Genomic DNA, 27,095 nt, shown 5'->3' on the forward strand with positions numbered 1-27,095 from the left:
CTTTAGGTTGATCAGACTGAGTGCGTCTGAGCACCTGTTTGTACAAAGAGGCCTTTTACCGATGACTGTATTTTACTGTGTGAAGTCTGTCTTTGTCATTTGTTTTGCTTTATTGACTTGTGAGGCACTTTTGACGCTCGCTATATTAAGGTCCTACACAAATACATTTTACCTTTTACAATACCTTACCCAGAACCAATGTAAACCTTTCTCATGAAATAAGTGTAGATGAATTACTCTTTCATCAATAAGTAAGGGAAGCAAAACAGACTTTTATTCTTATTTATATCACACACACACACACACACACACACACACACACACACACACACACACACACACACACACACACACACATTGTTTATGGATCTCAAGGTTGACAAGTTAGATTAAAGCTTTTGGTAAGAATAACACCTCACTGTTTCTGCTTTTTTTCACTTTCACCGTGTTATCCACATTGATTATATTTTCATACTGCATCCATATTTCAGACATTGCTTCATTCCCTCAAAACAAAGCCTGTTTATTCACCTTTAGGGAGTTTAATGTTGCTTCACATTGGCCTCATACACAATGACATTGTAGGCACAATTGGGGGAAATTTCCCTTTTCAGCAGAAGGACGGGGTGTTGTATTATTTGCTGTCATTGAGGTAGTGTGAGAACTGTGTCACGCCATTCTGTCTCATACTTTGACAAGAGCCTTCACCATTCAGCTCTGTCAATATAGGGCAGATCCACTGGGGGACTGGGCTGAATACATGAGCCATTTGGAGGAGAGCCTTTTCATGCACTGACTGTCTCTGGGGTTTTCTGAATTCTGTTTGTGTCACAGAGAAATGTGTGTGTTTGTGTCACAGAGAAGTGTGTGTGTGTGTGTGTGTGTGTGTGTGTGTGTGTGTGTGTGTGTGTGTGTGTGTGTGTGTGTGTGTGTGTGTGTGTGTGTGTGTGTGTGTGTGTGTGTGTGTGTGTGTGTGTGTGTGTGTGTGTGTGTGTGTGTGTGTGTGTGTAAGGGTCAACAAAGAGTGATGATAGGCTGACGTAACAAGGCCCAATGATGAGAATAAACAGGAGGTTGGCCTGACTGTCAAATCAGCTTTGATTAATGGACAGAAGCTCTATTGATGTTGTTGTGGGTGGTGGAGGTGGTGTGTGCATGCATATCTGCGTGCATGTATATACTGTATGTGTGTGTGTGTGTGTGTGTGTGTGTATGTATTCAGAATGTGTTTATCCAATTGATGTATAAACCAGTAAGTAAACTGGTCCTGTAGTGTGTTATTTCTTTCACAGCACCAGGCCACAGCCAAGCACTGTTTTATTTTATACTTTCTCCTTACTGTATACTCTTCCTCTCCCTCTCTCTCCTCTGCAGACATCTTGGAATTTATAGGTTGTTAATTATGTAATCTAAAGTATGAACAAATTATCTAAAATGTAATTTGAAAAAAACATATACTGTGTACAGTGGCAGGGGCCCAATAGGCCAGGGGACCCATATAAGCCAGAGCCTGTGTATGAAGTGATATTAAGATTTCACATTACAGAGTGAAAAAGCCAAACCTCTCTCTGACAAACTGAAGAAAAAGCCCAAATATTCTCTTTGAAGTTACCAAAAGAAGAAACCATTGTGACACCTTCAAAGGGTTAGTGTGTGTTTGTCCCCTCAGGATTTATGTAGGATGGTTACACTAGGTCCTCTGCTCTGTAGTGACACCATGGATGCTTTGATTCTGCAAGAAGAAATAAAAGAATGTACCACTGTGTGGTCACTTGGCCACCAATGTTAGGAGAGGGGGATTTTTACGCATAAATACCCAGGGGACCATCATCTCATAATCCTTCCATGACTTAGAGGGACTCTGGTGCATAATCAGCAACTCATTTGCATTTTATCCCCATTTGTCTCTTCACTTTCTATTACCGAAACATTCTCTGAGCTATCTCTTCACAAAAGGATCTCATTTACCGTAAACAGCAGTGATCAGAGTCATCTTGCTGCGGGACCGCAGCAACTTTTTGAATGTGTGGGAACATAAAACATGGGTGAAAATCAGTGTGAACTCTTCTATTTATATGAGAAAATCTGGGTATTTTTCTGTGGAAGCAAAAACCGTAGACAATGAGCCTTGCGTACCTCCAACTTAAACGGTGGCACTACAGAGGTGATAAACTGAGTGACTTTATAGAGGTTCTGAGTGTTAATATGGACAACTCTGCCGAGTGTTTACTGTGTTGTTTATTGGTCACCGTATTAGCTGAGTGCTGTTATCTCAGCTTGTGGTGGTCAGCAGGAGATGGGAGGAAAAGAGGAGATTATGGTGCTCATTTGGCCCCCATTGTCCCGCGCTTGGTTTCAAATTTAGTAGATAAGTATGGGAGCAGGAAAAGTAGGGATGTGGGAGACAATAGATTAGGGAAACGAGGAAAAAAGAGAGAACTTTTGTCTGCTGTTATTTTATGGCTCGCAATGACCTTCGGTGTTTGACAAGCAAAATGGGAGGGAGGGAGATGAGCAGGCGACAGAAGTGACAGATGATGCAGAAGCATACTGTAAGTGTAAATGGTAAATAATCCCAGCAGAGGGAGTAGAGCAAAGGGGGTGGGGGGCGGTCAGGAATAATGGAAGGATGAAGAGGAGGGGAGGAGAGAGGAGTGGCTAGTCAATTATGTGGGGAATGGGGTATGTCAAAAATGTGTGGCCTCTTGAAAATGCTGAATAGTAGCCTACTCTGCACATGAACACAGAGAAACGTCCTGGGATGACATTTAAACAGGATTTTCCAGGGAATAAATTGTACGGAATTATTAAGATATTAAAATCTCAATGTGATCACGCTGCATTTTCCTTCCACTTGTTTGATTCTGCCCACATACACACGCATGAATATACTTATGCACTCTGTTGCATAACTTGCAAACTAACACACTTTGTGTGCGCACATACACACACAAAGGCGCCGTTATCCTCCCTGACTCCTTTTGTGTCTGTCCTGGTGAATAAACAATAACTCATCTTTGTGACAATAAAAGTTGACACTCCACCCTTCCCATGAGCATCTATTCACGATGAATGGCCCTCAACACAATATAGAAGCTCCACACATTTGGCCAGTCCCTTTCTTTCCTTGAATCTCTTCCACCACTCAGACCCCCCCCCAACACTTTCCCATCCCCGTCTCTCTTCCTGGAGTTAAATTCAAATCGTGCAGACTGCTTGATGAATCCATTGTTACCAAAGCACTTCACAGAGAAAGCTAAATGCGGGCTGAATTAATGGGGGCTCAGGACCAAATAGCTTTCAAAAGGCAGCTCCTCTTCAGCTTTTCTCATTTCTCATCCCTCGCTCCTCTTTTTGCTTTCTTTCTTGTATACTGTGTCTCCCACTCGCTCAGCTTTTTTCTGTTTTCCCCTCAGGGCTTAGATAAATACTCTTTCTACCTCTTCCCCATCTCTGATGAAGATTCCCTCCATCTCTCTGAGATGCCTTTCATCTTTTCTTGTTTCTGTGTTTTTATCTATCACATCGCATATCTCTCCTGCCTTCTCCCTCTCTCTGTCTCTTGCCACCTCTTTGTTTTCCCTTTCTTATTCTGTCATCACAAATTACCTCTCCTCTCAGTCTCTCCTTCTCAGCGCAGCAGTCTCTCCATTCATATGTCTCCCTTGTCGGCCTTCGTCTCCCGTTTGTATAGTCCTTTCCTTTTCTTCTTCTCCTCATCTGTCCTTCTATCTCTTTTTCACTCCTCCATGAGCAGCAGGGTGTCTACAGTCCTCCAGGGTATGTTTGGTGTCATGATGAAGCTTGTCTTGTCGCCACAGGCAGCTTTCATCACCGTCGGCCTTAAAGGAGCACACATACGCACACGCGCACATCTACACACGCGCACATCTACACACACACACACACACACACACACACACACACACACACACACACACACACACACACACACACATTTACTGTACATCATCACACATCACACATTTTAAGATGCTGACTTGAAGCTGTTGTATATTAGGTAGCGAGCAGCAGGGGGTTGATCTTTTAGGGACAATTTTGGCCTAAGGGCTATCAAAGTGCTCTCTTAAATGCAGTAAGCTTGTGTTTTTTTGTGTGTGTGTGTGTGTGTGTGTGTGTGTGTGTGTGTGTGTGTGTGTGTGTGTGTGTGTGTGTGTGTGTGTGTGTGTGTGTGTGTGTGTGGGTGTGGGTGTGTGTGAGTATGAGAGGATTTCTTCATGCTATGACTCCACACAGGGATATTAGCTATTTTAATTTGCATTTTTCCGCTCCCTGCATGTGCATGAGTATGTGTCCCCATGCTCTAGTCTGGGGTACCATCACATTTCCTCTCTGTGTGGCTATAATTTGTGTATGTGTATGTGCCCTGCCCCCGTGCTCCAATATTATACAGGAGCCATCGATTTGAATTGCGGTTCCTCTGTGCATGTGTGTGTGTGTGTGTGTGTGTGTGTGTGTGTGTGTGTGTGTGTGTGCGTGTGTGTGTGTGTGTGTGCGTGCGTGTGTGGCGTGCGTGTGTGTGTGTGTGTGTGCGTGCGTGTGTGTGCGTGCGTGTGGGAGTGCATCCGCTGTCCTCTTGTTGAACCCTGTTCCAGCGTTCACCGCAACAACTGCCAGACACAAGGACCATACCAATCAGATTCAGGAAACACACACACACACACACACACACACACACACACACACACACACACACACACACACACACACACACACACACTCAAGGCTCATCATTTTCAGTTTTATTAAAAGGAACAAACCAGATCGGTTCAAACTGATTTTCGGTTGAATTTTCTGCTCCCACGCACCAAAAAGTTGCACACTGTTTCCTGCTGCCAGATGAAACTGTTCACCCCAGTTTACAACAAACAAAGGTCCTCCTGTGGCAAAGACATCTCAGTGTTTCTGCTAATAGATGGAGAAGTGAAAATGAGGAGAAAGCACAAGAGCAACTCATTATGCTGCAGATCAGAGCCACTGGTAGTAATAAACAATAATATCATAAGAAAATAAAAAATATTGATGCTGCAAATGTTGTACATTATCCAGAGTTTTGCATTCTTGATATTCCCTCTTATTTAAAAAAAATGAATGCAGAAAAAAAATAATTTTCTTTTAAAAGTAACAATGGAAAATAATGAGCCCTCAACAAGCCGTGTATAGACAGGTGTTAGATGTGGACACTGCACATGCAGGACCAAATACACACTGAGGCATCAACATGCATGAGACAGTACAGCTATGAAAGCCAGATAATTGCTTCATGTAGAGGAGATGAAACACAGGACACAATGAAAGAAAGAAAGAGAGAGAGAGATACTGTTACGGATTATGAATACGCAGCAAGAAGGAGAATGTGACAAACTGATAAGAAATGGCATGATGCACGGTGACATGAAGAAGGACAGGGGGAGTTAAGGAGGGAGTGGCAGTGGGAGAAAAAGGATGGAGTCAAGGAGAGGCAGCACGATGGAGGTGGGGGGTGCAGGAAGGTGGTATATTCGAGGAGAACAACAGGGAGAGAGGGAAAGAGAGAGAAAAGGGGTGGGGGTGGGGGGGCAGAGAGTAAGGGGGCTGGTGAAGCGATGAGGCGAAAAAGCACAGCACACCAGGGAGAGATAGAAATGATGGAAGGATCGCAGCTGAGGCACAGGGACAGACGGATAGAAACACAGTGATAGAGGAGGGCAGAGGGAGGAATGGAGTGAGACAAAAAGCAGGAGGTTTTCAGTGTTTCCTGCTGCCTGAAATGATGACATGGCAACATAATAACATAGTGTGTGACAGATGGCTGTAGCTGATGTTCCTCACACTTGCACGTATATTTTTATTAGCATTAGGGCCCACAGTGGGAATTGAGACCCTAACCCTTAAAGTGAGACCATCTTTGCAGAATGTGAACTTCCTAAACGCTGGACACCCAAAATAACTTTTTATCTCACAACACAGGAGCAGAAAAAGAAAATAGGTGCAGCTTGGAATGAGAAACAGAGAGTCAGAAAGGGTGTAAGACATAGACAGAGGAAGCCTGGTGGTTTGCCAGAGGATTATCAGGCGGTTTTACAGCAGATTTGCCCACCCGGACAATTGGATCAAAGGCTTGATCAGGACCAGTGGACAGCCTAAATTTATCTGGTAGAGTGAGGGGTTTTAAGATTCAATTTCAACTAACCCTGTGAACTTCCAGATTGATCTGAGCTACCCCAATAATGTCAAACATGTCTGATAATTACACCCCAACATCTGTACAGATCCTGACCAATTCCTGTTATTGCACAGGCATCACAGAGTCAGTCCAACAGCAGATCAGACAGTAGCCAGTGAGAACAGAGTTTATTATTGTGTGAGGTGAGGCTGAGCATGCTGAGTGTGATCCTCTGCCTCCATTGTTGTTTTGATCGGGGTTTCATCGGATCAAGTGAGTGAGATTAAAGATCCTAAAGTTAGTGTTATACAAGAAGCCAGCAGGGTCATTTCAGTTTTATTGTGAACAGATAATACTGTTGTTTGTTTAAGTTTGTGCCTCTCTAATTTATATTTCTCCCAGTGGTGTTTTAACAGAGTTGGAGACAAAATAGTTCATTTTTCCACCATCAGAATAAACCATTTTTGCTGCCATTTTTATTCTGCTTGAAAAACAACTTGCACAGACTTGAAAATTGCCTAAGACAGAAAATCCATCACAGTAAAAAAATGAAGCCTTGATTTTGGTCTTGTTAGAGTTCTGTTTTTATCATTATCTCATTGTGGCAGAGAGTCCCCAGGTTGAGTGCTTTCATATCACTGTGTTACATTGTGCTCCACTTACTGTCAATCACCTGACAGCTACGAGAAGAAATGAAATTCTCTGGCGGGACATAATCCCTCTCAAAGCATGTTGCATTACAAGCACTGTCACAATCTAAAATATCGCCACAGCCATGTCTTGTTATTTGAGGCCTCTTTGTTAGGCAGGAGAGCAGCAAGTTTCAAGCTACATTGGACAAGATAAAGAACTGTTTTCATAATTATGTTGTGGTGGCAATGTACTACCTGCCAGGATTATGTTCACAGACAAAGTTTTTTTAAAACACTACATTGACGTAATGTGGTGGTTAGGGTGGACAGTGCAGTGGGTGTACAAAGTGCACGATTGTCATACCGGTGTCTGGGGTTTGCTTCCAAACTCCTGCTAGTACTTGGTTAAGGTTAGGAAAGATTGTGAAATCTTATGTCTCATGTCGCTGCTGACTTTTGAATAATGCTATAGTCACCATGAATTTTGGTGAAAAATAAAATATGTCGTCACTAGTTCAATATTTTACTGATGTGTTCAGTTCAGTGTTCAGTATCATTTTTGGGACTTGCCAGGTACGTTAATTCACAGCATTTCCCTAGTATGTTAGTGGTAAACGTAACTCTCACGTAAATTTCAAGGAGACAGGGCTAAAAAAAAAAGAGAGAAACTTACAAATTTACAAGGTAAAATTTTGGGTGAAATGAAAACTAGAGATAGAAATACATACATAGTATCTGTAATTCTTGAGTGAGTGGTGCCTCATGAATCTGGATCTGTTCTTGCGCATACTGACAGAAAACACACTGCAAAGTCACTGTGATTTTAAAACCAAAACCTGTTTTGTAAATATACTTCACCAGATACAGAGTGCCTCCCACACACAGGGAGAGGGCGAGAGAGAGGAGCAGATCTGACGAGAATGAAGTTTGAGTGCTTTGACATCAATAACTGTGTCAAAAGCACATAAAAACGGAGTGAAAAGATTGACAGAGAAAAAGACAGGGACTTTTGAGCTGGTGACACTGAAGCCTTATTGAGTCCTCCCTCCCCTCTCCCCTCTTGATCACAGTAGTTTGTCCCAGGGGAGCAGCTCACCTGATTGGCTGCCTTTCAGGCGCAGGCGACTCTGGTGTGGAGGTGAACGTGTTCCCTGATAGGTGGTTGCTAGGCAATGGATGTTATTATGGGGAGCTGCATTTGGAGAAAGGACCAGCTGCAATGGATGATTGTGTGTAACTATGTCTATATGTGTGCATGTGTGATACTGTGGGGGGTTGTGTGTGTACGTGTGGTTACATACATGAGTGTGGTTTATACATAGTTTAGTGTGTTGGTTCCTTCCAAAATGAAAATGATTGAACTGAACAATTGCGCATGTATCAGTTAAATGGTGTGTAAGTGTGTGCGTACGTATGTCAGTGTGATAGCCTCCTGCAGGCAGAGCAATGTAATAACTATCATTACCAAACCATGGGCTCAAGCTCTCATTTAAGACTAAAAGGAAATTAAAGGAGGGCCGCTGTCAGAGCCATAGCAATCATAAAATACTGTGTGTGTCTGTTTATGCGTGTGTGGCATGGTGTGCACTGGCAGCTGAATACATATATACTTATGCAAACATGCTTTCAGTTATGAAGGCTTTCCTCAGGCTGTGTAATGAAAATGGAAACCCTCCATACACACACATCTTGAACACTTGGTATCAGTGTGCAGGCCCCACATAGTGCCTTATTAGGCCTGTTTGTGACTGCCACAGCTTAATTTAGTCACCCTGCTGGGAGTGTTATTCTCTTCATTAGAATTATCAACAGGTGTACTGGGGCCTCACAGATAAAACACTGCCTGATAGCAGCAGTGTTAGTTGCTAGTCTGGGTCTGATTTGTCTTTTTGTGGTTAGTCTCAAACCCCCCATGTTCCCTCAAGCTAGTTAACCAACTTTGCTGTTGATCATGCTGAATTAAATGTGAACTATGTATTTTTTTAATAAAAAGAGGCAAGAGGTATATAAAATTTAGGCTGCTTAATTGCTGTGAGCTCCTCCAGCTCATTTGGTGGATCCCTCTGCTGTGGCTTGGCAGACTCTCCGTCCACTTTGAGATGTCCAGGAGTAAACAGAGGAATGTGCACGCGTATGTGTGTGTGCACGTGTTTGTGTGTTGAATTCACTGCTCGCTGTGTTTTGAGAGGCACGGTGTGCTATCGGCTCGTTAAAGCGGTTTGAACAAGTATTTGCTTGTTAAAGGCAAACAGTGCCCAGTAGCCCGCTGTACAATAAACGAGAGAAAGAAAATCTCTCAGATGAATTGATAAATGTTTTCTTTCATTTGGCATGAGAGGGGTGGAGGCTGAACTAGCTTTTGGCCTCAGCTTTGATCCACTGAGTGCTGTGTGTGATTGACAGCCCTCATAGAAGTTAAGGTGGAGTCGAAATTCTACAGTTTTTCACATGAATTTTCTTTTTTAACCAAAACTTGTAATAGCCAATCACAAGTCCAATTGGAACACAGTTGGCACAATAGAGACAAGAGCCTTTGTTAAGGTCTGCCAGTGTGTTTCTCTTGCACTAATTACATAGGTAAAAACAGTGGTTGCACATTATAAATGAACAAACAAAGCCTCAGGGTAGTTAGAGCTGGAGGATGCAAAGAAGAGACGAGAAGAGGAGGAAAGGGCTCATGAATAAAAACAGCACTGTGTTGGGGTCACTTGTGTGGAGGCAGAGATAGGTACCTTGAACATGCCAACTGGCCATTCAGTACACCACTAATATGTGTGGGCAGTATGGTGAGTGTTAGCGAGGGAGGGACAGAGAAAAAAAATATGCCGTGTTTGATACCTTTAGCTATCTGATGTCAGCACTTTGAACACAAAGAATGTCACCCTTTTTTGCTCCTCGGAGGAAAAAAAAACTAATAGAGAAAAATAGAGAAATAACAAATTCTCAAAGCAAGAAGAACAACAAAGGACTGAAAGAAATCCAAATCAAAACCCATAAGACAGTTCATGTTCCTGGACTTCAGACAGCAGTGGTAGAAAGACGGATGGTGAAAAAGAGAGCAAAGTTATAGCCTGAAGAAAAGTGATACACCTGTTCTGATCCAATAAATCATACTTTCTTTTTCAATCAGTAGTCATTATTTTAATTCATTTACCAACCACAATTAGAAGCCTCATCATGTGTCACATTTAGTGAGATAGTCATTTGTCGAGCACTGATCATCATTTGTCTTATTTAACTGTGATGTAGGAAGTTAGAATGTGGGTAGAGGCTCAAGTACGACATAGTTTGAAGAGCATGTGTCATGAAAAAAGCAAAAGTGCTGTACAGAGCAATTCAAAAGTAGTCAGTTAAAACATATACAAATATATATACCACCAACAAACTCATCATAATAATTCATTCATGAGGGAATTAGCCAACACATTTTTAACATATTATTCTTTTGCATTAACTTGTCTTTTAGTCCTTTCTCACAGTAAGACCTTAACAGTAACACTGGTTATTATAATGTATACAACACATTTACTGTATAAAGATCATAGATCAAGATGCACACATCTGCAGATCTGCAGAATATTCAAACTGCTATGGAGAGACAACAGACCGAAGAGAGAAAGAGAAAGAGAAAGAGAGAAATAAAATGAAGACGACTGCTGTCAGAGTCACCTTGTAGGAACAGGAAGTGTGTGTCCCAGTGAGGGATGTTTGGTACAAGTTGGACTAAAGAGAGGAGGATGGGGTTGAAGAAAGAGAAGACAGACTGATGAAAGAGGAGGAGCGCTTACAGAAGAGCTCTGACAGATTGTCATTAAGAAGGACAGCTGCCTTTTTCGGTGACTCTTCTAATCTATAATCCCCCAACACCCACACACACACACACACACACACACACACACAAACTTACTCACATTATCATTTTTGCTTCCAGGTAGGCTACTATAGTCTCATTAAAATTTAGATCTCTGTTTCAAGAGAAACTCTTACAAAGTACAAGTGACGATGAAAATCTAATTTAATAACATGTTCAGTCAACATACACTTAAAAAAGCTATTATTAAAATTCTTGAAAAATATGAGAGGATGGGAGATTTTAATTTCACAGTGCTTTGCAGCTAGTTTTGTTTACAAGGTGCAGAAACCAGTCATGTTTAGAGTTTATGCACAATGTATTTAATTAGAACAGGATCTGTGAACTGTTACCATAATTATTGGACTTAAAAATAGACAGTAGTGTTGTGAACTACATGGGCAGGTCCAAGAGAATTGTTGAAAACAAGATAAATAAAATGCTTTGTGCCTTATCTTCTTACTGTTGGATTACAAGAGCAAACTTGTGATATGAATAACAAAAAATGATCTCCAGTATACACACGTGTAAAAATAGAACAGGTTTAGATTTTTATCAAGTCTTAATATGATACTCACATGCCATACTGTATGTATGTATGTTGAAAGCGTATTTAATCCCTGTAAAAAAAATCCTCTGCTTTAAGATTTGTACAGACAGAATGTGAGGCAGTGGTATGTTTGCATATAAAGTCAATAGAAGGACGCGAGTGGGCACAATATATAGCCACAGATTTGCTTGTGGAAGCGTAAACTGAGGCGAAGACAAGTCCACGCAACTTGAAAATGTTATAGCTTGAGCAAAAGATTTGTGTTTATCCCCGAGTTTATGAAACAGCTTTATGAAAGGAGACAGACTGGAGGGAAATACCAAAAAGAACTGGTGTTCCAGGTGAGACTGTCAGATCAGTCAGAGGCTGAGAGGCTAGCTTTTATTTAGCTTACAGCTAACGTCTGTACAGTTGGCTAGTTGGGGAGATCCAGCATGGACAGCAAACAGTCCAAGTTAACCAAATCAAGGGAATCTTAGTCCAAGCATGTGTGCTTTAAGGTTTAGGTCCAGATTTTCCTACAAGCGTGGAACCCTCCGCCACAACTCAGCAAGGAAACTGTGTCCAGGTAATCAATAAAGGGGAACTATTGTACTCCCGTTGGGAGATATTCACTTGATTTGGCCAACACAGACTGCCGAAGCCTCATTTTAGCAGTTGATTTTTAGTCATAGTAACAAAGGGATTGCTTCATGGCCAGTATGGACAGGAGGAATGGTATGTAATGTATTAAGATGGACTTGAACAAATCTAAACCTGTACTTTACAACTAACATGTACACATGCATGATGCTGTCCGTGCAACCTTGCAGAGAGTTGCACACCTCAGCACACAGTCAGGCAGGTGTGAATGAACTAACTAAACACCCTTTCTCTTTCGCTCCATAACACAGTGAATAATTGAGCTGACGTACCTACAGTGTATTAACATAGTCTAGCTTTAATATGCAGGGAGAGAAAACAGAGTAGAAAGAAGGACAGAGGAAGCACGTGACAGAAAGACAGAGAGAAGGGGGGAAAAAGATGAAAAACATGAAGAGAGAGTGGAATGGGAACAGATGAGAGGGAAAGAATGGAAGGAAGAAAGTGGGAGAGATAGAAGTGGGAGAGTGATAGGGAAGCAGTGGAGCAAATCAAAGTAAAATTAAGTGCATTTACATATTTAGATGAGCGCTTCTAGTCAGCCTGTCTAATTATTTCATCTCCATTTTTCATTTGCACGCTGTTCAATCCAAAAGCAGCAGGCCGTGAGGAAAGTTTCTCTCTCTCCCTCCTCACCATTACTTTATCACATTCACACTTGTCCCTCTCTGACTCTCTACCCCTTGCAGCCGCCTTTCGTTATCCGGGTCATTACCATACACTTTTTGTCCGTTCGCACTTGTTCTCCCTATCTCCCTTACGCCCCCTGCTCCTGCTGTCTATCGTCATGTTTTATGCATACGAGGATACTGCCCCACATGTGTCCAGAAATGTGTGTGTGTATGTTCAAAGGTTCACTGCTAATGCCCTTTCTACCACCATGTTTTATGCATTGTGTTGTCCTGAGACGACTATGTGTATGTCAATGTCCAGTGTGTGTGAGTGTGGATGCGTGCGTGTGCGTGTGTGTGGACCCACCCACTATTAAACCCCTCAAATTAGCATGAACCATGTCAGGAGCAGCCAAGCCACGTTAACCTTCTATCACTGATTTTCCCCTTTTCTTTATGCCTTTCTTCACACTCTATAAATCTGTCTTTCTCCTTGCTCACAATCTTTCCTTCCCTCCCTCCCTCTCTCCTCTCCTCTCCTTCCCCCTCTCCGCCTCACTGCTGCTCATCACTTTGTTTGCATCTCCTTTCGCTCTACATTACTTCCCCTTGCTCCTATAAATGTCCCCCTCCTTCTACACCCACACTCATCAGCACAATCAATTAGTGTGTATGTGCGAGCACGTGCGTATGTGTTTGATAGCGTATCCTTGCTTTGAGGCTTGTGTGTGTGTTTCTGTTTATGTGAGCCTCTCTGCATGTATGTGTGTTTAGGTTGAACTGTGTGTAGCAACCAATCTGTGCATTTTCCTGCAAGTGTTTGTGTGCAGTTGCGTGTGCGTGAGCGTGCGCGCACACGAGCGTGTCTGCTGGCATAAAAGGTTGTTATGTGCTTTAGGTGTTAATTGGCTGAGGAGCTTCGTTAATATTCTCCTTGCGAGCCTGCTCGTCAGGAACAGAGCCGGCAAACTGATGAGTGTGTGATTTTCCTCCAGAGAGAGAGAGAGAGAAAGAAAGAGAGGGAGAGAAAGAGTAACAAGAGTGACTTCAGTGCAAAGACCCTCTGTAAGGTCAGAGTGAGAGAAGAGTAGAGCAAGTAAAGGATCGAAAAAAGCATTGGAGACAGAAAGGGCAAGCAGAGAGAGAGAGAGAGAGAGAGAGAGAGAGAGAGAGAGAGAGAGAGAGAGAGAGAGAGAGAGAGAGAGACAAGCAGGGAGGGGTCGGGAAAGCAACAGACAGAGTGAGAAAGAAAGAAAGAGAAGGAGGGAGGGAAGGGAAAGAGAGATGTGATAAAAAGCCATAAAGGGTTCCATTGAGACATTGGGTGAAAGGAAAGATTATATCATGCGAGGGGGAAATTATCCCTTTGTTAGGCGTTTGTGAATTGGCGGAATGGGGGCAAGGCGGTTTGCAGGGTCCCCCCCGGCGAGGTGGCACATAGCTGCTCAATTCTAACCACCCACACTATACGCCACGACAGCACACAACTAACCTGGTCCAGTCCCCATACACACTGAAATATACAAACCATCCTCGTGCAGAGCACACAAAAATAAAACATCATACGCGGTCTTGACAAGTTGATATGCACATCAATAGCACAGCACATGCATGTACCTGGAAAGTAAAGAGCAAGATAGTAATCTGGATAGGCACATAGGGCCACAGTGACAGCACATACACACATCTGGGAACAAAGAAGAATTTCCCACGTGTAACACGCAAATGTTTGCACATGCACTGGGAACACAAAAAAGAGAGACTGACACATGCACTGCAGCAGAGAAAACAGTGAGCAGAGAGTCGCAGCCTGTCACTGGGAGGTATGATGCCACATGGATAATGAGTGTTACTCCCAGCAGGTAGCTGTGTAGCATGTGGCTCACAGCGCACACAGAAGCACTCGTTAGGAAGCTCCGACAGTACGTTCTCAACTTGGCAGGTAACACTGTTTTCATTTATCTTACTGAATAAGGGATGACTGAGCTTAGCGTTCTGTTGCATCCCAACGGGGGGGGCTTGCATGGTTATGCATAAAATATGCCTGTAATGCCTTCTCATACTTAAACTGTGTATCTTTCTATTAATGCATGTATGAAAACAGCAAGGGCCAAGAGCACATTTAAGTGGCATGTCTGCATTAAAAAAGCTTCCAGCCTTGTTGGCCTATACATGTTAACACCTTATATCCTGCAGTTCTCTAAGTTATCTAAGCAAATGAGAAAATCTGCAGCTGCCCTCAAATCCCAGTGCATCTTTCTTGACTGATAGCGTTTCAGAAGTTATCCACACGTAACCTGTATGATTGCTGTGTTAAGTTTTTGCAGCTGTACCTGTGTTTTTTTCCTGTTCAATCCAAAGGCGCTCTTCCCAAAATGTCATTGACGCTGTATAATTCCTGGCGTTTCAGAGCTCCTGTCTGGGCCTCCTCAGTCATTCACACTGCAACCTTGTCTCCTACAAAATACATATACTAATTTGCTCTGCCAATTACGTTTTGTAGGGAAAGTAATTGCTGCCGGAATTAGGTTTACTGGCAAGGCTTTTTCCAGTTAAGAAAGTTTGACTGTGTTATATAGCACAGAAGTCACAAGGAGTAGGTTAGGATAGATAGTTTGGCATTCAAAGCACAGGACGTTGACTGAGATCAGGGTTTGTGTGTTGTAAAATTGTTATGTTATTCATTTAGGCTACTAAAGTGCTCATTTTAAGGTTAGGTAAGGATTGTGGTTTAGTTTAAGTACGGAAAAAGTCAATGCATCCCATCCCTTAAGGTTTCTGCTTTGAGTTGCCTCCTTGACCATTAACACAGTAACAGTAACAACAGTAATTATTATTGAGTTGCCTTGAATGGACATTGTAGTGAAAACAAAAGAAATGCATTGTCAGTGAAACAGTGAGTGTTTTTCAGGTATGTTTAGTGCGAACATTTTGCATTTGCTGTTAAGAGTTTTCAGATGTGTTATATAATAATACATGTTTGGATACTAGTTGCTGTATTTAATGATGTTAGTCCTCTGTGGTACCAAAATATACCCAAAGAATATAAATCTGATACTAAGCTTGGATAGAAAGAAGCATTTTTGTACCAAATTGGTAAGCTTTCAGACATAATCTTTGTGTGAGCAATTTGCAGGACATTTTCTTACTTGTAGTAAAAAGAAAGATCTTGAGGGTCTTCAGGGTGAAACCACATGCATGTGAGAAAGGTTATGTCCTGTGTTTGTTAAATAACTGGTCCATCTGATTAAAAGACTTCAACACAATTTAAAAAAGAAGAGCATTTCTACTGAAGTAATGAGCTTCAACTGGCTTATTCAACTACAGTAGCAGGAGCCATCAATAGCGTTCTCCATCTTCAGTTCTTGCAGGCTGTCGCTTGAGAGTGTTTTGTTCTAAAATGCATGCTCAGTTCTTTGCCAGGCTCGAAAAGAATAAGCTAAAATTGTCCCCTTTAATGCATGGTTGATGCATGGTAAATGCATAATGGGATGAGACTAATAATAGGATTTCAACAATGGCTACCACAGTGTCTTTTTGTCTTTCCTTTCACCCTGTAAAACCAGTGAAAAGACAGGGCCAAGTCTGCTGTCTGCCAGAAAGTGAGTTTAATCTCCTAGTTTACAGTAGATACACAGGGATATGTGAGGCAAAGTGGGGATCTATGAAAAAACACACTGCCTGCTCATGCATTCACATCCAAACCATGTAATTTCAGACAGGCAGTGATTCAAATCCTAATATCTGTTTTGTATTCTTGTTAGCCTGCATGATGTGAGCCATATTGACTTTTATTTATTTGCCAGACTCCACTGTCAACAGACTGCGAAAAATAAAGAAAATCAAAACTTTGTAATCCTTACTTGTGTGAAGAAAGACAGGTGGTGCCACTCGAAATGTACCCAAATGATCAGGCCATATTGATCCCTTTGCCCAGGAGCGTGAGGTGAGCAGGAAGTAGCCTGAGCCGTGCCTCCAGAAAATGCAGTCACTGATAGTGTCCATAGATCGAGGAGCTATGACTTTTCTAATTAGAGAGTTCAGAGCAAACCCAGTTGGATTAGCTAGTGCATGGCTGTAGGCTAGCTATTAAGACTAAGTCAGCCAGACAAACAAGAAATCAAAAAGATGGAGGAGAAGGAGAGCAGAGGGACATGGAGGGGCTGAGCAGCACCTGGTGAATGTACTCAGACCTGGGTCAAAATCATTGTTTTTCTAAGAAAAATGCCCAATAATTGGGTATTTCTGATTGTTTTCCCTTGTAAAAGATAGTGTATAAGGAATCAAGCACACTGGTTTGCAGTATCTTAAACACAAGTTGCATAGTATTGTGCATTTTGTTTACACTGGAGCAAAACCCAGAGGAGAATCAGGCCTGTTCAGATAATACTTTCCTGTGAGTGATTAAACTTTCTAGTAGTCTGGGACTTTGTGGCAGCATCATAAAACAAACTTTATCAAAAAAAGGGAAACTTGAAAATACAATTTGAATTGCATTCAGAATAGACACAATCTGTATTCATGAATATCTATGTACGAGTTCAAATGCCTAGATAAATGTAACCACACTAATACTTTGTGGTTCAATTATGCTAAAACACCCTTTGGGGAGATGTTCACTTGATTTATTTTTACCTTTCAGGAACACATGTCCTCCTTTACACTTTGCCAGCTAATAAACCCTCAAGATTCACGCCTACACAGACACATATAGTACACACAGACACATATAGTACATGTACCCCCAGAACACGTTCACATACACAGACACATACACATACACACATTCTGCCAACCCACTCGCCTGCACAACCACAAGGGAGACATAAGAAATAAATTCGACACTTCCGCTTACCCAAGAAGCGCCTTAAGGACAAAGAGAAATTTAATCTCGGATAAGCCCCCCGATAGAATCTCTGCATTAGCCCTCTGCTGCTGGTTCACAGCTATCCCATCAACCCTTACCTCCCACACCTTGGCCCGATTCCCTCGCATCTCTTCTCTTCTGTACTGGTTGTTTTTTATTTCCTCTTCCCGTCTCTCCTTCTCTGCCTCTCTCTGACTGTCTCACTACTTCTTTCCAGTTTCCTTCCATCTTTTGTCCTTTCTCTTTAGCTTCACTCTTTTCCTCACCTCACTACTGCTCGCGCCCTTTTTAATCCCTCCATCCCTTTTGCCTCTCCCTTGTCTCCCACCTCATGCCTCCATCACCTCTTTTCATTCTTCCCACCAGTCCCATCTCTCCATCTATTCCCAGTTGTGGTACATACTGTATATATCTATATTTCTGTTCCTCTCCCTTGTCGGAGCGCTTTAATACCATTGGTATTAAATGCTGGCACAACCTCCTCGGCATACTTAAGCAGGCAGGGATCCTTGTAAGGCTGTTTGAGTGCTTAATATTTTCAGCACGCCGCTGACTTAAGCCCCTTAAGTGCTTTGGCAACACTTATTCCACGGTGGCACCAATGAAGCCCATTAAAAATTTGATTTGGATGAGAGAGAGAGAGAGAGAGAGAGAGAGAGAGATGGAGAGAAAAAAGAGGAAGGGAGGATAGGGGACACAATTTGCCATTACCCCCCCTTCCTTCCGCACACACTGCGACAAAAACAAATACACCCATCAGGGGGTTGCCCACACAGGGACTTTGTAGACACAAATACACACACTCACCAGTAGTGCAATGTTTGCAATGTGTTCTTCTTTTTGTCTGTAATTATGTCCTTTGTTGCTCTATAAAACACTTTGTGATGACCCTATTTTGTTAAAAGCACTTGATAAATAAATTTAACTTTATTTGACTTGATAATAGGGAACAGCATGATTCAAATTGAATGCATAAAGATGTTTGTAAATACAGCTTGTGGCAGATTAGAACTGATAGTTTATGATCAGTTGATTAAGAACAAGTAGAGGTGCTATTATAATAGCAAAACTGTGCTGCCTTTTGCATTTTACAGGACAATGAAAGTCATAGACGCAGAGTCTAGTGTAGTTAGCTTCCACCACTGGCTTTGTATTGCCAGTTTTATTGCCAATAGCAGTAATGATAGTACATGTGGCAATGAGCATGAATAGAGGAACTACATAATGCACGGTGTGTTGATGCAAAATATACAGACAGGTTGGACTAGCTGTTAGCAATGATTTCCGTGATACGTTTTTATTGAGCCAGCTTCACATCAGCATAACTCATAACACAGTCATAGTCACGTTCATTTCTGCTTTGTTCACATCCGCTTCAAATTACAAAGACCATGCACAAACATGTACATAGTTCTTGTCAGCAGACAGCCGTGCGCGTCCCTGCAGCCATAAAAACGGCCATTTAACATAAAGAGGCACTATGATGCCTCTGTGTGTGCCTGCATGGATAAATTAATGGGTAGTAGATAGTGAAAGGACCAACAGACAGCCAAATGTACACTCTGACAGACAAGCACATTCAGACACACACGCCGCCACTGTTTGTTGACCTGAAAGACAACCATTGTCACTGCTTCTATCCACACACACTCATCTCTAACCTTCACAAAAAAGTATGCAAAATATGCAGACACTGATCCCACACTGACACACAGACACACACACAACACACACACACACACACACACACACACACACACACACACACACACACACATTCTAAGCAAGGGGAGGGTGGCCAGGGTTATATAAACAAGTGGAAGGCAGAAAACGGATAGACAGATGGTTGGTGATCAACAACGATACAACATTGGGATTATAGCAATTTTCATAGACCAACAGGAAAAAAGTGAAGCGAAAAGAGGACAAATGTGCAGGAACTAACCAGCTTCTACGGGTTGACTGGAGGATTGAAGGAAGAGGGGAGAGAAAGCGGGCAGAACGGATAAACTAAACACAATTTGAGGAGATCAATTTGAACAAGTGAATGGACTCTGACTGCTGCCAGGCCCCAGACCTGCCAGACCAGCGCTGTTGGTGCACACAATTTTCTCAGCGTCAGCCAGTTGACCGGTGAAGTCAGTACCGTAGGGAAGATTGGCGATGATCCGCTTTCGGCTTTGCCAGAAGTGTCAGGGCCATCGCCGTTAGAGCTCATTGTGTTTGCAGTGGCACAGAGAGTGAGAGAGAGTGGGCAGTGTGTAGTAATCTAAGGATGACACCCGCACTTTACTCCATCAGATAGTGCTCAGTGAGGTGTATGGTGCAGCTCGTCACGCTTTGTGTCTGCACTGCAAACACACATACTTACACATACAAACACGCGAGAGCTACACACTCCCAGGGACTGACGATGCATTAGGTCCTGACAATCAGCGGAACTCTGTCCGGGCTTTAAACACAGCAGGCTTTCAGATCAGTGTGTATGAGTAAGTGTGTATCTGGTGGGCATCCAGGCACTGACTGCACCCAGTAGAGCATGTTGGAAAGAAAGACTTAGGCAGGTCGATGCTGCACGATTATACTGTCTGATAGCCTGTGATTATTCTGAGGAGTCTAAAATTACCACGTAAAATCACTGTCCATTTACGCTACAGTGTATACATGATAGCGTATCAAAAGAGTTCTAGCATTCAAGCGAATAATAGATACCTTGTGAGAATAATGTGCAAGTCTCTTGGGTAAAATAGCAGACCAAAAACTGTAATATCTGAAACTAAAGCGTCTTGCTGCAGTTTGCTCAGTCTCCTGCAAGTTGGTTATTCTACACAGGGCAAGCACTTCCACTCTCTGTCTTTATAGAGCGGCACTCAAGCTCAATGGATTTTATTTAACCTTAGCTATCTCCAGATGAGTTGCAAGATAGTGTCTCCATCTCCCCAGAGGCCTGGTCGGTTCGGTTATAGCTCAAAGGAACATTGACTTCTGCCTGCTTATTTGTCGGGTGAGAAGTGCGGGAAACCTTGTTTGACTCATTAAAATACAATCTGTTCATGAGCATTGTTGCCCTAGATTTCGCTGTCCTCGAGGGCATGGCAATGTAGGTAGCTCTATTTCAAAAGTTTGCATTCAGTCAACATCAGAGATAAACTTGACTTGCTTTGGAAGACAGTCTCTCTGCCTGTATCTGAATGAAATATAGTTTTATTGATGTTTGCTGTTCCTTGGAGCAGTGCGGTTTGACCTGCAAGAGACAAGCAGTCTGTTGTGGTTAATTGTGTGGCTGATTGTTAAGGCGCCTGGTGCTCAGAACTAGCTTAGCTCTGAGTTTGACAGTGCAGTGTACAGTCGATGAGGTGCTAATTAAGTTGTCCCTTGTTTGGTTAATTGCATAGCTGCCATTCGTAAATACCCTTACTGGTAAAGAAGACAGTATTGCAGGTTTGCTTTGGTCACTTTTGGTATTGGTTTTTCTGGTTTATTGATCTGAGAGTCTTGGGCTTTGGTCTCATGAGGCTCAGAGCACTGTAGCAGAAAATAGCTAGCCTAGCAGTGTTTGCTTTGTTGTTGGTTTGCTTAGATGGGACTGAGCTCCTGTACTGCTTTGTAGCAGCAAAGCTTCTGCACTGTATGGATTTAATACGCATGTCATAAGTTCTTTCTAAGCAACACAAGGTGCTAAAGTCAACAGTGGAACTTTTTGTTGCCCCTAAGCTCATCTCTGTGTGCATTGTGATATAGTGTCTAAATCGCTAGCTCTGTTAGCGCCCTGAGCTCTGGCCAAACTTCTGTGTATTGCGTGCAAGCCCGGGACACAATTCAGTTCTATGTGACTTAGCAGTTAAGCAGTTTCTTTGCATGTGTTGTGATACAGTGTAGCACATAAGAGTCCTTTCTTTAAGTGTTGTCCTCAAACAACAACTTCTGTCTGATTGCACTGAAGTAAAGCTGGGGAGTTAGTGTGTGCACGTGTCTGCAGCATTGCAGTTGTGTGTGTGTGTGTGTGTGTGTGTGTGTGTGTGTGTGTGTGTGTTTGTGCACTAGTTTGTCTGTAGCAGTGCAGACAGGGTCACAGAGGAGCCATTGATCAAACGTACACATCCACACGCACACACATTCACACATATACACACACAGCTCCTCAATACACAATGAGGCCTGTCCGGAGCTCTGTCCTCTGCCGCCTCCTCCCTGCCCCCTTCTCTCTGGCCCTGCGCAGCCTGGTCCTGGTCCTGCTCTGTATCACTCGTAAGTCATGCACGCATGAACACTCCCATGTATACACACACGCAGGCCACACACACACACACACACACACACACACACACACACACACACACACACACACACACACGCACATAGATTAAATGAGACATGACTTTTCTAGAGGGAAACTCAGGTGTTATTAGACACCAGATAAGTCAGGGAAACAAACACATAATGTTTACGTGTACACACTCATTTCATATTATAGTCAGGATGTGGCAATTTAACGTAAACTCAAGCTCCTTGTTCTTTTAATTTAAACTCCCTGCAGATCTAGGCTACCTCTAAATGATGCAATTTGATGCCGACATTATACAAAAAAGAGAACACAATAGTGAATACGATACTAATTGGTGTAAATTGATACGGAATGAGATCCAGTGCAGCGCCCAGCACATGGCCAAGGGAGGAATAGCTTGCGATGGAATCATGAAAAAAGAACTGTTCAAAATGCTGGTAATTAAGTTAGAATTGGTAATTAAGATTAAGACTAGAGAAAATGTGAAGACAGGAGCATGCCCAGGAGGTGAAAGTATGGAGGAATGAGAGACAGGAAGAGAGAGAGTGGACGGATGGACCAAAAGACTTAAAGGGAAACCGTCACAAATGAAAACAGAAAGAAAGAAATATAAGAGGGGCTGAAGCCTTTTTCTCAGCTTCCCTCTGAAGAACCTAATAAAAGAAAGTTGGACCCCAGAGTGGGAGAGATATGGCGAGCCAAATCGAGAGGTTGTCGAATAGAAAGAGAATAGGGGGAAGGGGGTGCAGTACAAGAGGCCAATATATATTGAGAGAAAGAAACAGACTGACATAAGGACCAGGCCAGATAGAAACGAGTACTGTATGTGAGGGAGCAGCAGAGGCATAAAAGGAGAAATAGCGAGACAGAGACGGAGAACAACACAGTCTGTGTGTGTGTGTGCAAGAAAGACAGAGATGCAGGGGAGGGGTACAAAGATAAAACATGAGACAAGGCCTCAAAAAAAAGAAGAGCTGCATGAGGTCGAGATTTGAAGCCAAGAGTCGTAAGAGTGATTGAACACGAGGCAAAGATGGTGATAAAAAACAGTATATGAAGTGGAGTGGGATCAGTGGCAGCCTTGCTAGGTGCTATTAATACCTCCTGTCATTATTATTATGCATTTAATACAGGGAGATGTGCTTTCCCTGCTGCTCCTTCGTAAACAAGTGTTGTGCTGCTGTGCTGAGTACCTTCTCCACTCTGCCAACCAAAATCTCACTTCAGTGCTGTTTAGATCAACAGAAGGACATTGTGTTTTGTGGTATGTTGAGAGGGATACAGGGTGGGGGTGACAATAGGGGAGTGGGGGATACAGAAAAAGGAGGAGTTTGTGTCTTGGCAGTTGGTGTGGTTGTGCAATTCATGCCAGTAGGGCAGTTTTGTTTTGGGCCTTGAATGTGCGTACACCATTTCACACAAGCGCACTCTTGCTTTTAGATGCATGCACACACCCGTACATTTCCATTCTCCCGCATACACATTCATCAGCATCACACACCACAATTACACACCAAAGGGAAGGCAGCCATGTGGTGGATTTTGAAGGGGTGTTAAGACCAGTGCTTTTGGCTGTGGTGAATCTCCAGTGTGGTAGCCGTTGCGTAATAGCCCTGTAAATTTCCTTTAAGCCGCTGTTGGGTTGTGTGTGCTGGCCATTGTCGCGGGGTTGTTGGGGCTGTGACAGACTCAGGCCATAAAACTCTGCACAGTAGATAGAGCTAACCAGCTTTAACTGTCAGAAAGAGAGGAGAAAGGAAAGAGAGAGGAAGATGGTGGTTTGTGAAGGGTAAGAAGAGGTGAATGAGAGAGCAGAGAGAGTAATGGGATGGGTGGACAAGAGGAGAGGAGAGCGCTCAGGGAGATGCAATGCTGCGGGAGAGAGAGGAAGAGAGAATGGGGCAAGAGAGGGATGAGGTGATTGAAATACACCAAAGGGCTGGAGAGACATAAAGATGCGAAGGTCAAAAGGAGAGAAGCGGAGAGGGGAGAGGGGAAGATGGGAGGAGGTAAAAGGAAAAAGAAGGGTGGAGGTGATGAGAGGAAGAAGACAACAGATTTCAATTCTGAGGATGGGGGAAGTGTGACTGGGGGGGAGAGTCGGAGTTAAAAACAGACAAGAAATATATAATGAAAAGTAAATGTTTCTAATGATAGGTCAAGAGTGAACGGAGACAATTTTATGCTGATTTTGCTGATTAGCAGTGCAGTCCTCACAAAATACCAGTGGGTGACGAGAGAGAGTCGGATGAGAGGGTGTCTGAAGTTCCTGCCAAAGAGAGAGAGAGAGAGAGAGATTAAGAAAGACGAGAAGGACAGAAAAGTAGAGAGAGAGCTGAGCTGTACGACTGGCAATTAAAAGAAGCGAATGTAGAGAAGATGAAAGAGGGAGGAAAAACTGCGATATTCAGTCCCCCACTCTATTCATTTGTTTTGTCCTCTTGTCCCATTCTCTGCTCTCACTTTTTTCTGTCTTTCCTTTGCTCCCTCTCTTCCTCTCTCCCGGCACACTATAAAAACAGCGCGATTATGCCGCAGACTTGAGCTGCAGAACAAATCACATTTAGCGAAGGAGAGTGTGGAGATGGAACCAGCAGAGAGGCAGGAAAAGATTCCCACTGAGTCACAAAAAGAGAGAGAACGAGAGAGAGAGATTGCAAGAGGAATGAAAGCCTATTGCAGCTTGGAAGGAAACTATTGAACGGAGGGGGGTGTCTACACGAAGAAAGAAAAAGAAGGAGGGACAGGAGTGGGGAGACAGAAAGAGTTGCAACAATTCTCCTGAGGCCCAGGAGAAAAAGAGAAGGGGGGGGGTTCTTCAGGACAGTGCTGATGAGGAAGATGAATGAGGAACGATGCAATAAAAGATAAGGGAAAAGAGAAGGAAGAAGAAGAAAGGAAAAGGTACTGGTGGAAGGCAGGAGGAATCAAGGATTAGATAAGGCAGAAGATGGGGAGGAGAGGGATGGAGAGACTGACTGGGGGTTTAAATAAAAGGAGAAAGAAAGAGATGGCGAGAATTAGATTAGACATGAAGGCAGCGGGAGGAGAGAATTATGAGTTGTGGACTAAGTGGAAGTGGGGAGAGGGGGTTGCTCCAAAAATGAGAAGAAAGGCTGAGTGGAGGAGAGGGAAGAAAAGGAGGACAGGAGAAAACGACAGAATGAAGGTAATGAGAGAGACGAGAGCGAGATTTGTAAAGGATTATGTATTATTTATAGAGGGAGCATCTTTTTTCTTTGCACTGGATTTGATTGGCAGAATTCTGGCTCCCTGAGAGAGATGGAGTGATAATTTTAGACTGGGAAAAGAAAGGGGGGTTGGTGGTGATGAGGGGTGGTGGGTCTGCAGAGGGAGGTATGGAGAAGAAGAACCTCAAAGTCAGCTATTTCATAGAGTCAGTATACTGCAAAACTCTGTGATTAACCTGGAGCAAGTATGCGTACACATATACACACATATGCACTCACACACATAAACATTGCAAACTCAATTTGCATACACACTGTGGAACCCGGCGCGCATCGCAGACTCCGGGGATAACAGGAAAAAATGTACATCCAGATGGGAAGAGATGGAGAACTTGCCAACGGACGACCCCATAAGAGTGGAAACTATGAGCTGCTGTTATTGTTTTAATTAAAGCAGTAATAACATAAGGGGTTGTGCATTGTAGTCTCCTGCATCGATTCCCTTGTAAATCTGTGGCCAGCATGCAAAGAAAACACAAGCTCTTGGCCCACTTCCAATTGAAAGATAATGAGAGATAATGAATAGGGAGACAGTGACTGCACTACTTCAAGGATACATGGGGGCTTGTTTGGGGCAAATGGAGACAGCTCATCTCTTGTATGGCTTGTCTTTTTGTCCTATCTTTTCCTCTCTTCACTCTCAGAGACACGGAGAGAGAGAAATAAGGGGAGAGTGAAATCGAGGGAGAGAGGCGCAGCGAGGCGGTAATTCAGCCGGCTAACCCTGCACCAGTGAGGCAGTTTCTAGAATTTACCGTGACCATGGGTGAGCCAGCAGTCCACCTGGCTGCCTCCCAAATCCCCCTCTTTTAACTCTCCACACCTCCCTTCATCCCCTCCCCTCTGTCCCTCTATCCCCTGCCTCCCTCGGCTTATAACTCAACCCCATTGCGGGACCATTAGGACGGGCCCCTGAACAGCCTTGTCTTATGAATTTGCACGCCTATTATTTATTTATTTGTTTATGTATTTTGAAATGATGGCCTTTCTCGGATCTCTATTGGCGTAGTAAATAAAGGCTCCTTTTTTTCTGGGGGCCGTGACAGCAGGGGTAGGGCATTTCAAATGATAAGAAGCACCAATTCACTGCTATGAAATACTGCCCCCGCTTGGCTGGAGAGAGAAGTGATTGTTTTTGTTCCCCCTCCTGTTTTATTTATCCGTTGATCATAGCCGTCGCTGCACTACCATGGTATCGATTGCTCTCAGCATTTTCTCTTAATATGATTTGACGCTTGTGGAGTATTTTATTATGGGCACAGATTTTAATGGGGGCCAGATTAATACCACTGTCACAGATGTTGATTCCCTCCCCCTCCTTCTCATTCCCTCTCTGCACTGTACCATGCTGGGGATCAGAAGCACAGGCTCATGGCCTTGATGTGAAGCCTATAAAAACCTACAGTCAAACTAAAGTGCTGTACCCAGCTGCGTTATGAGCGGGAGCAGAAGAATATGCGTCATCTCTCGTATATTTTGTCCAGCCCCTGCCAGCTGCATTATTATACCCAAACCATCACTTCCTAACTCCCTGCTATCATTTCCTGGTTAGAGCCCTCATTCCCCCACCGTCTCTCCATCCCTCTGTTCTCTTTGCCCAGATTGATCATCCACCAGCAGCCAGCAGGTGTTTCTGGGTGGCATCTCTCAGCAGGCGACAGCGGATGCCAGCCATTCCACTCGCAACAGCGATTAACAATTTTTTTTTTCTTTGTCGCTTTTCTTTGCACTTTACTGCTATGCCACTGCAGCTACTTTCCTTTGAAGGGGTGACAGCTGTCAGGAGAAGGGGTGTACAAATGGACAGTTAATTAGTTTTTCTGGCCTCGTCCCAGAAGCAAACTTTTGACCACTTTCTTTGTCTGAAGTCACTCTCCCACTTGAAGCCCTTTTTCTCTGTTGGTTCTGATGGGTCACTAATCACAGACAGACGCTACACTGACTTTGTCAGGATGCACAGCAGCACCATTACAATTAACACTGTTTAAAACAATGGCGGCCTAGCCCGGTTGCCACGGTGATGAGTAATAACAGCCATTAGAAAAATAATTGGGATGGCGGTGGCAGGCCCTGATGGCCCCCGATATGAATCACAATATTGATGCAGAGAATGGGAGCAATAATGACTACAATTAGTGGTAATTGTCAAGATTTTTTTTCTCTGTTCCATAGAGTATTAGAGTCCCCTTTGTCTTTATCCCCTCTTGGTTTCTTTCTGTCTTCAGTTCAATATCCACTGTG

At 43.2% G+C, this 27,095-nt stretch overlaps 1 protein-coding gene across 5 annotated transcripts in view; it reads left to right on the forward strand.

The window, feature by feature from the left end:
• The window catches only part of cadm4 (cell adhesion molecule 4), a 138,765-nt gene that overhangs the window by 79,895 nt on the left and 31,775 nt on the right, over nt 1-27,095 (forward strand). For 2 of the 5 annotated variants that reach the window (XM_051407681.1, XM_051407683.1), the window contains exon 1: nt 19,165-21,566. The exons of 1 other annotated variant lie outside the window; for it this stretch is intronic. In XM_051407681.1, coding sequence (XP_051263641.1) covers nt 21,470-21,566 — 97 coding nt within the window. In that variant the 5' untranslated portion in view covers nt 19,165-21,469. Of the gene's footprint in view, nt 1-19,164; nt 21,567-27,095 lie in introns of those variants that run through there. 2 more of the 5 variants (XM_051407679.1, XM_051407682.1) reach the window with 1 other exon arrangement.

The sequence above is a fragment of the Dicentrarchus labrax genome, unplaced genomic scaffold (assembly GCF_905237075.1).
Source record: "Dicentrarchus labrax unplaced genomic scaffold, dlabrax2021, whole genome shotgun sequence".
NCBI classification, from domain to species: Eukaryota; Metazoa; Chordata; class Actinopteri; family Moronidae; genus Dicentrarchus; species Dicentrarchus labrax.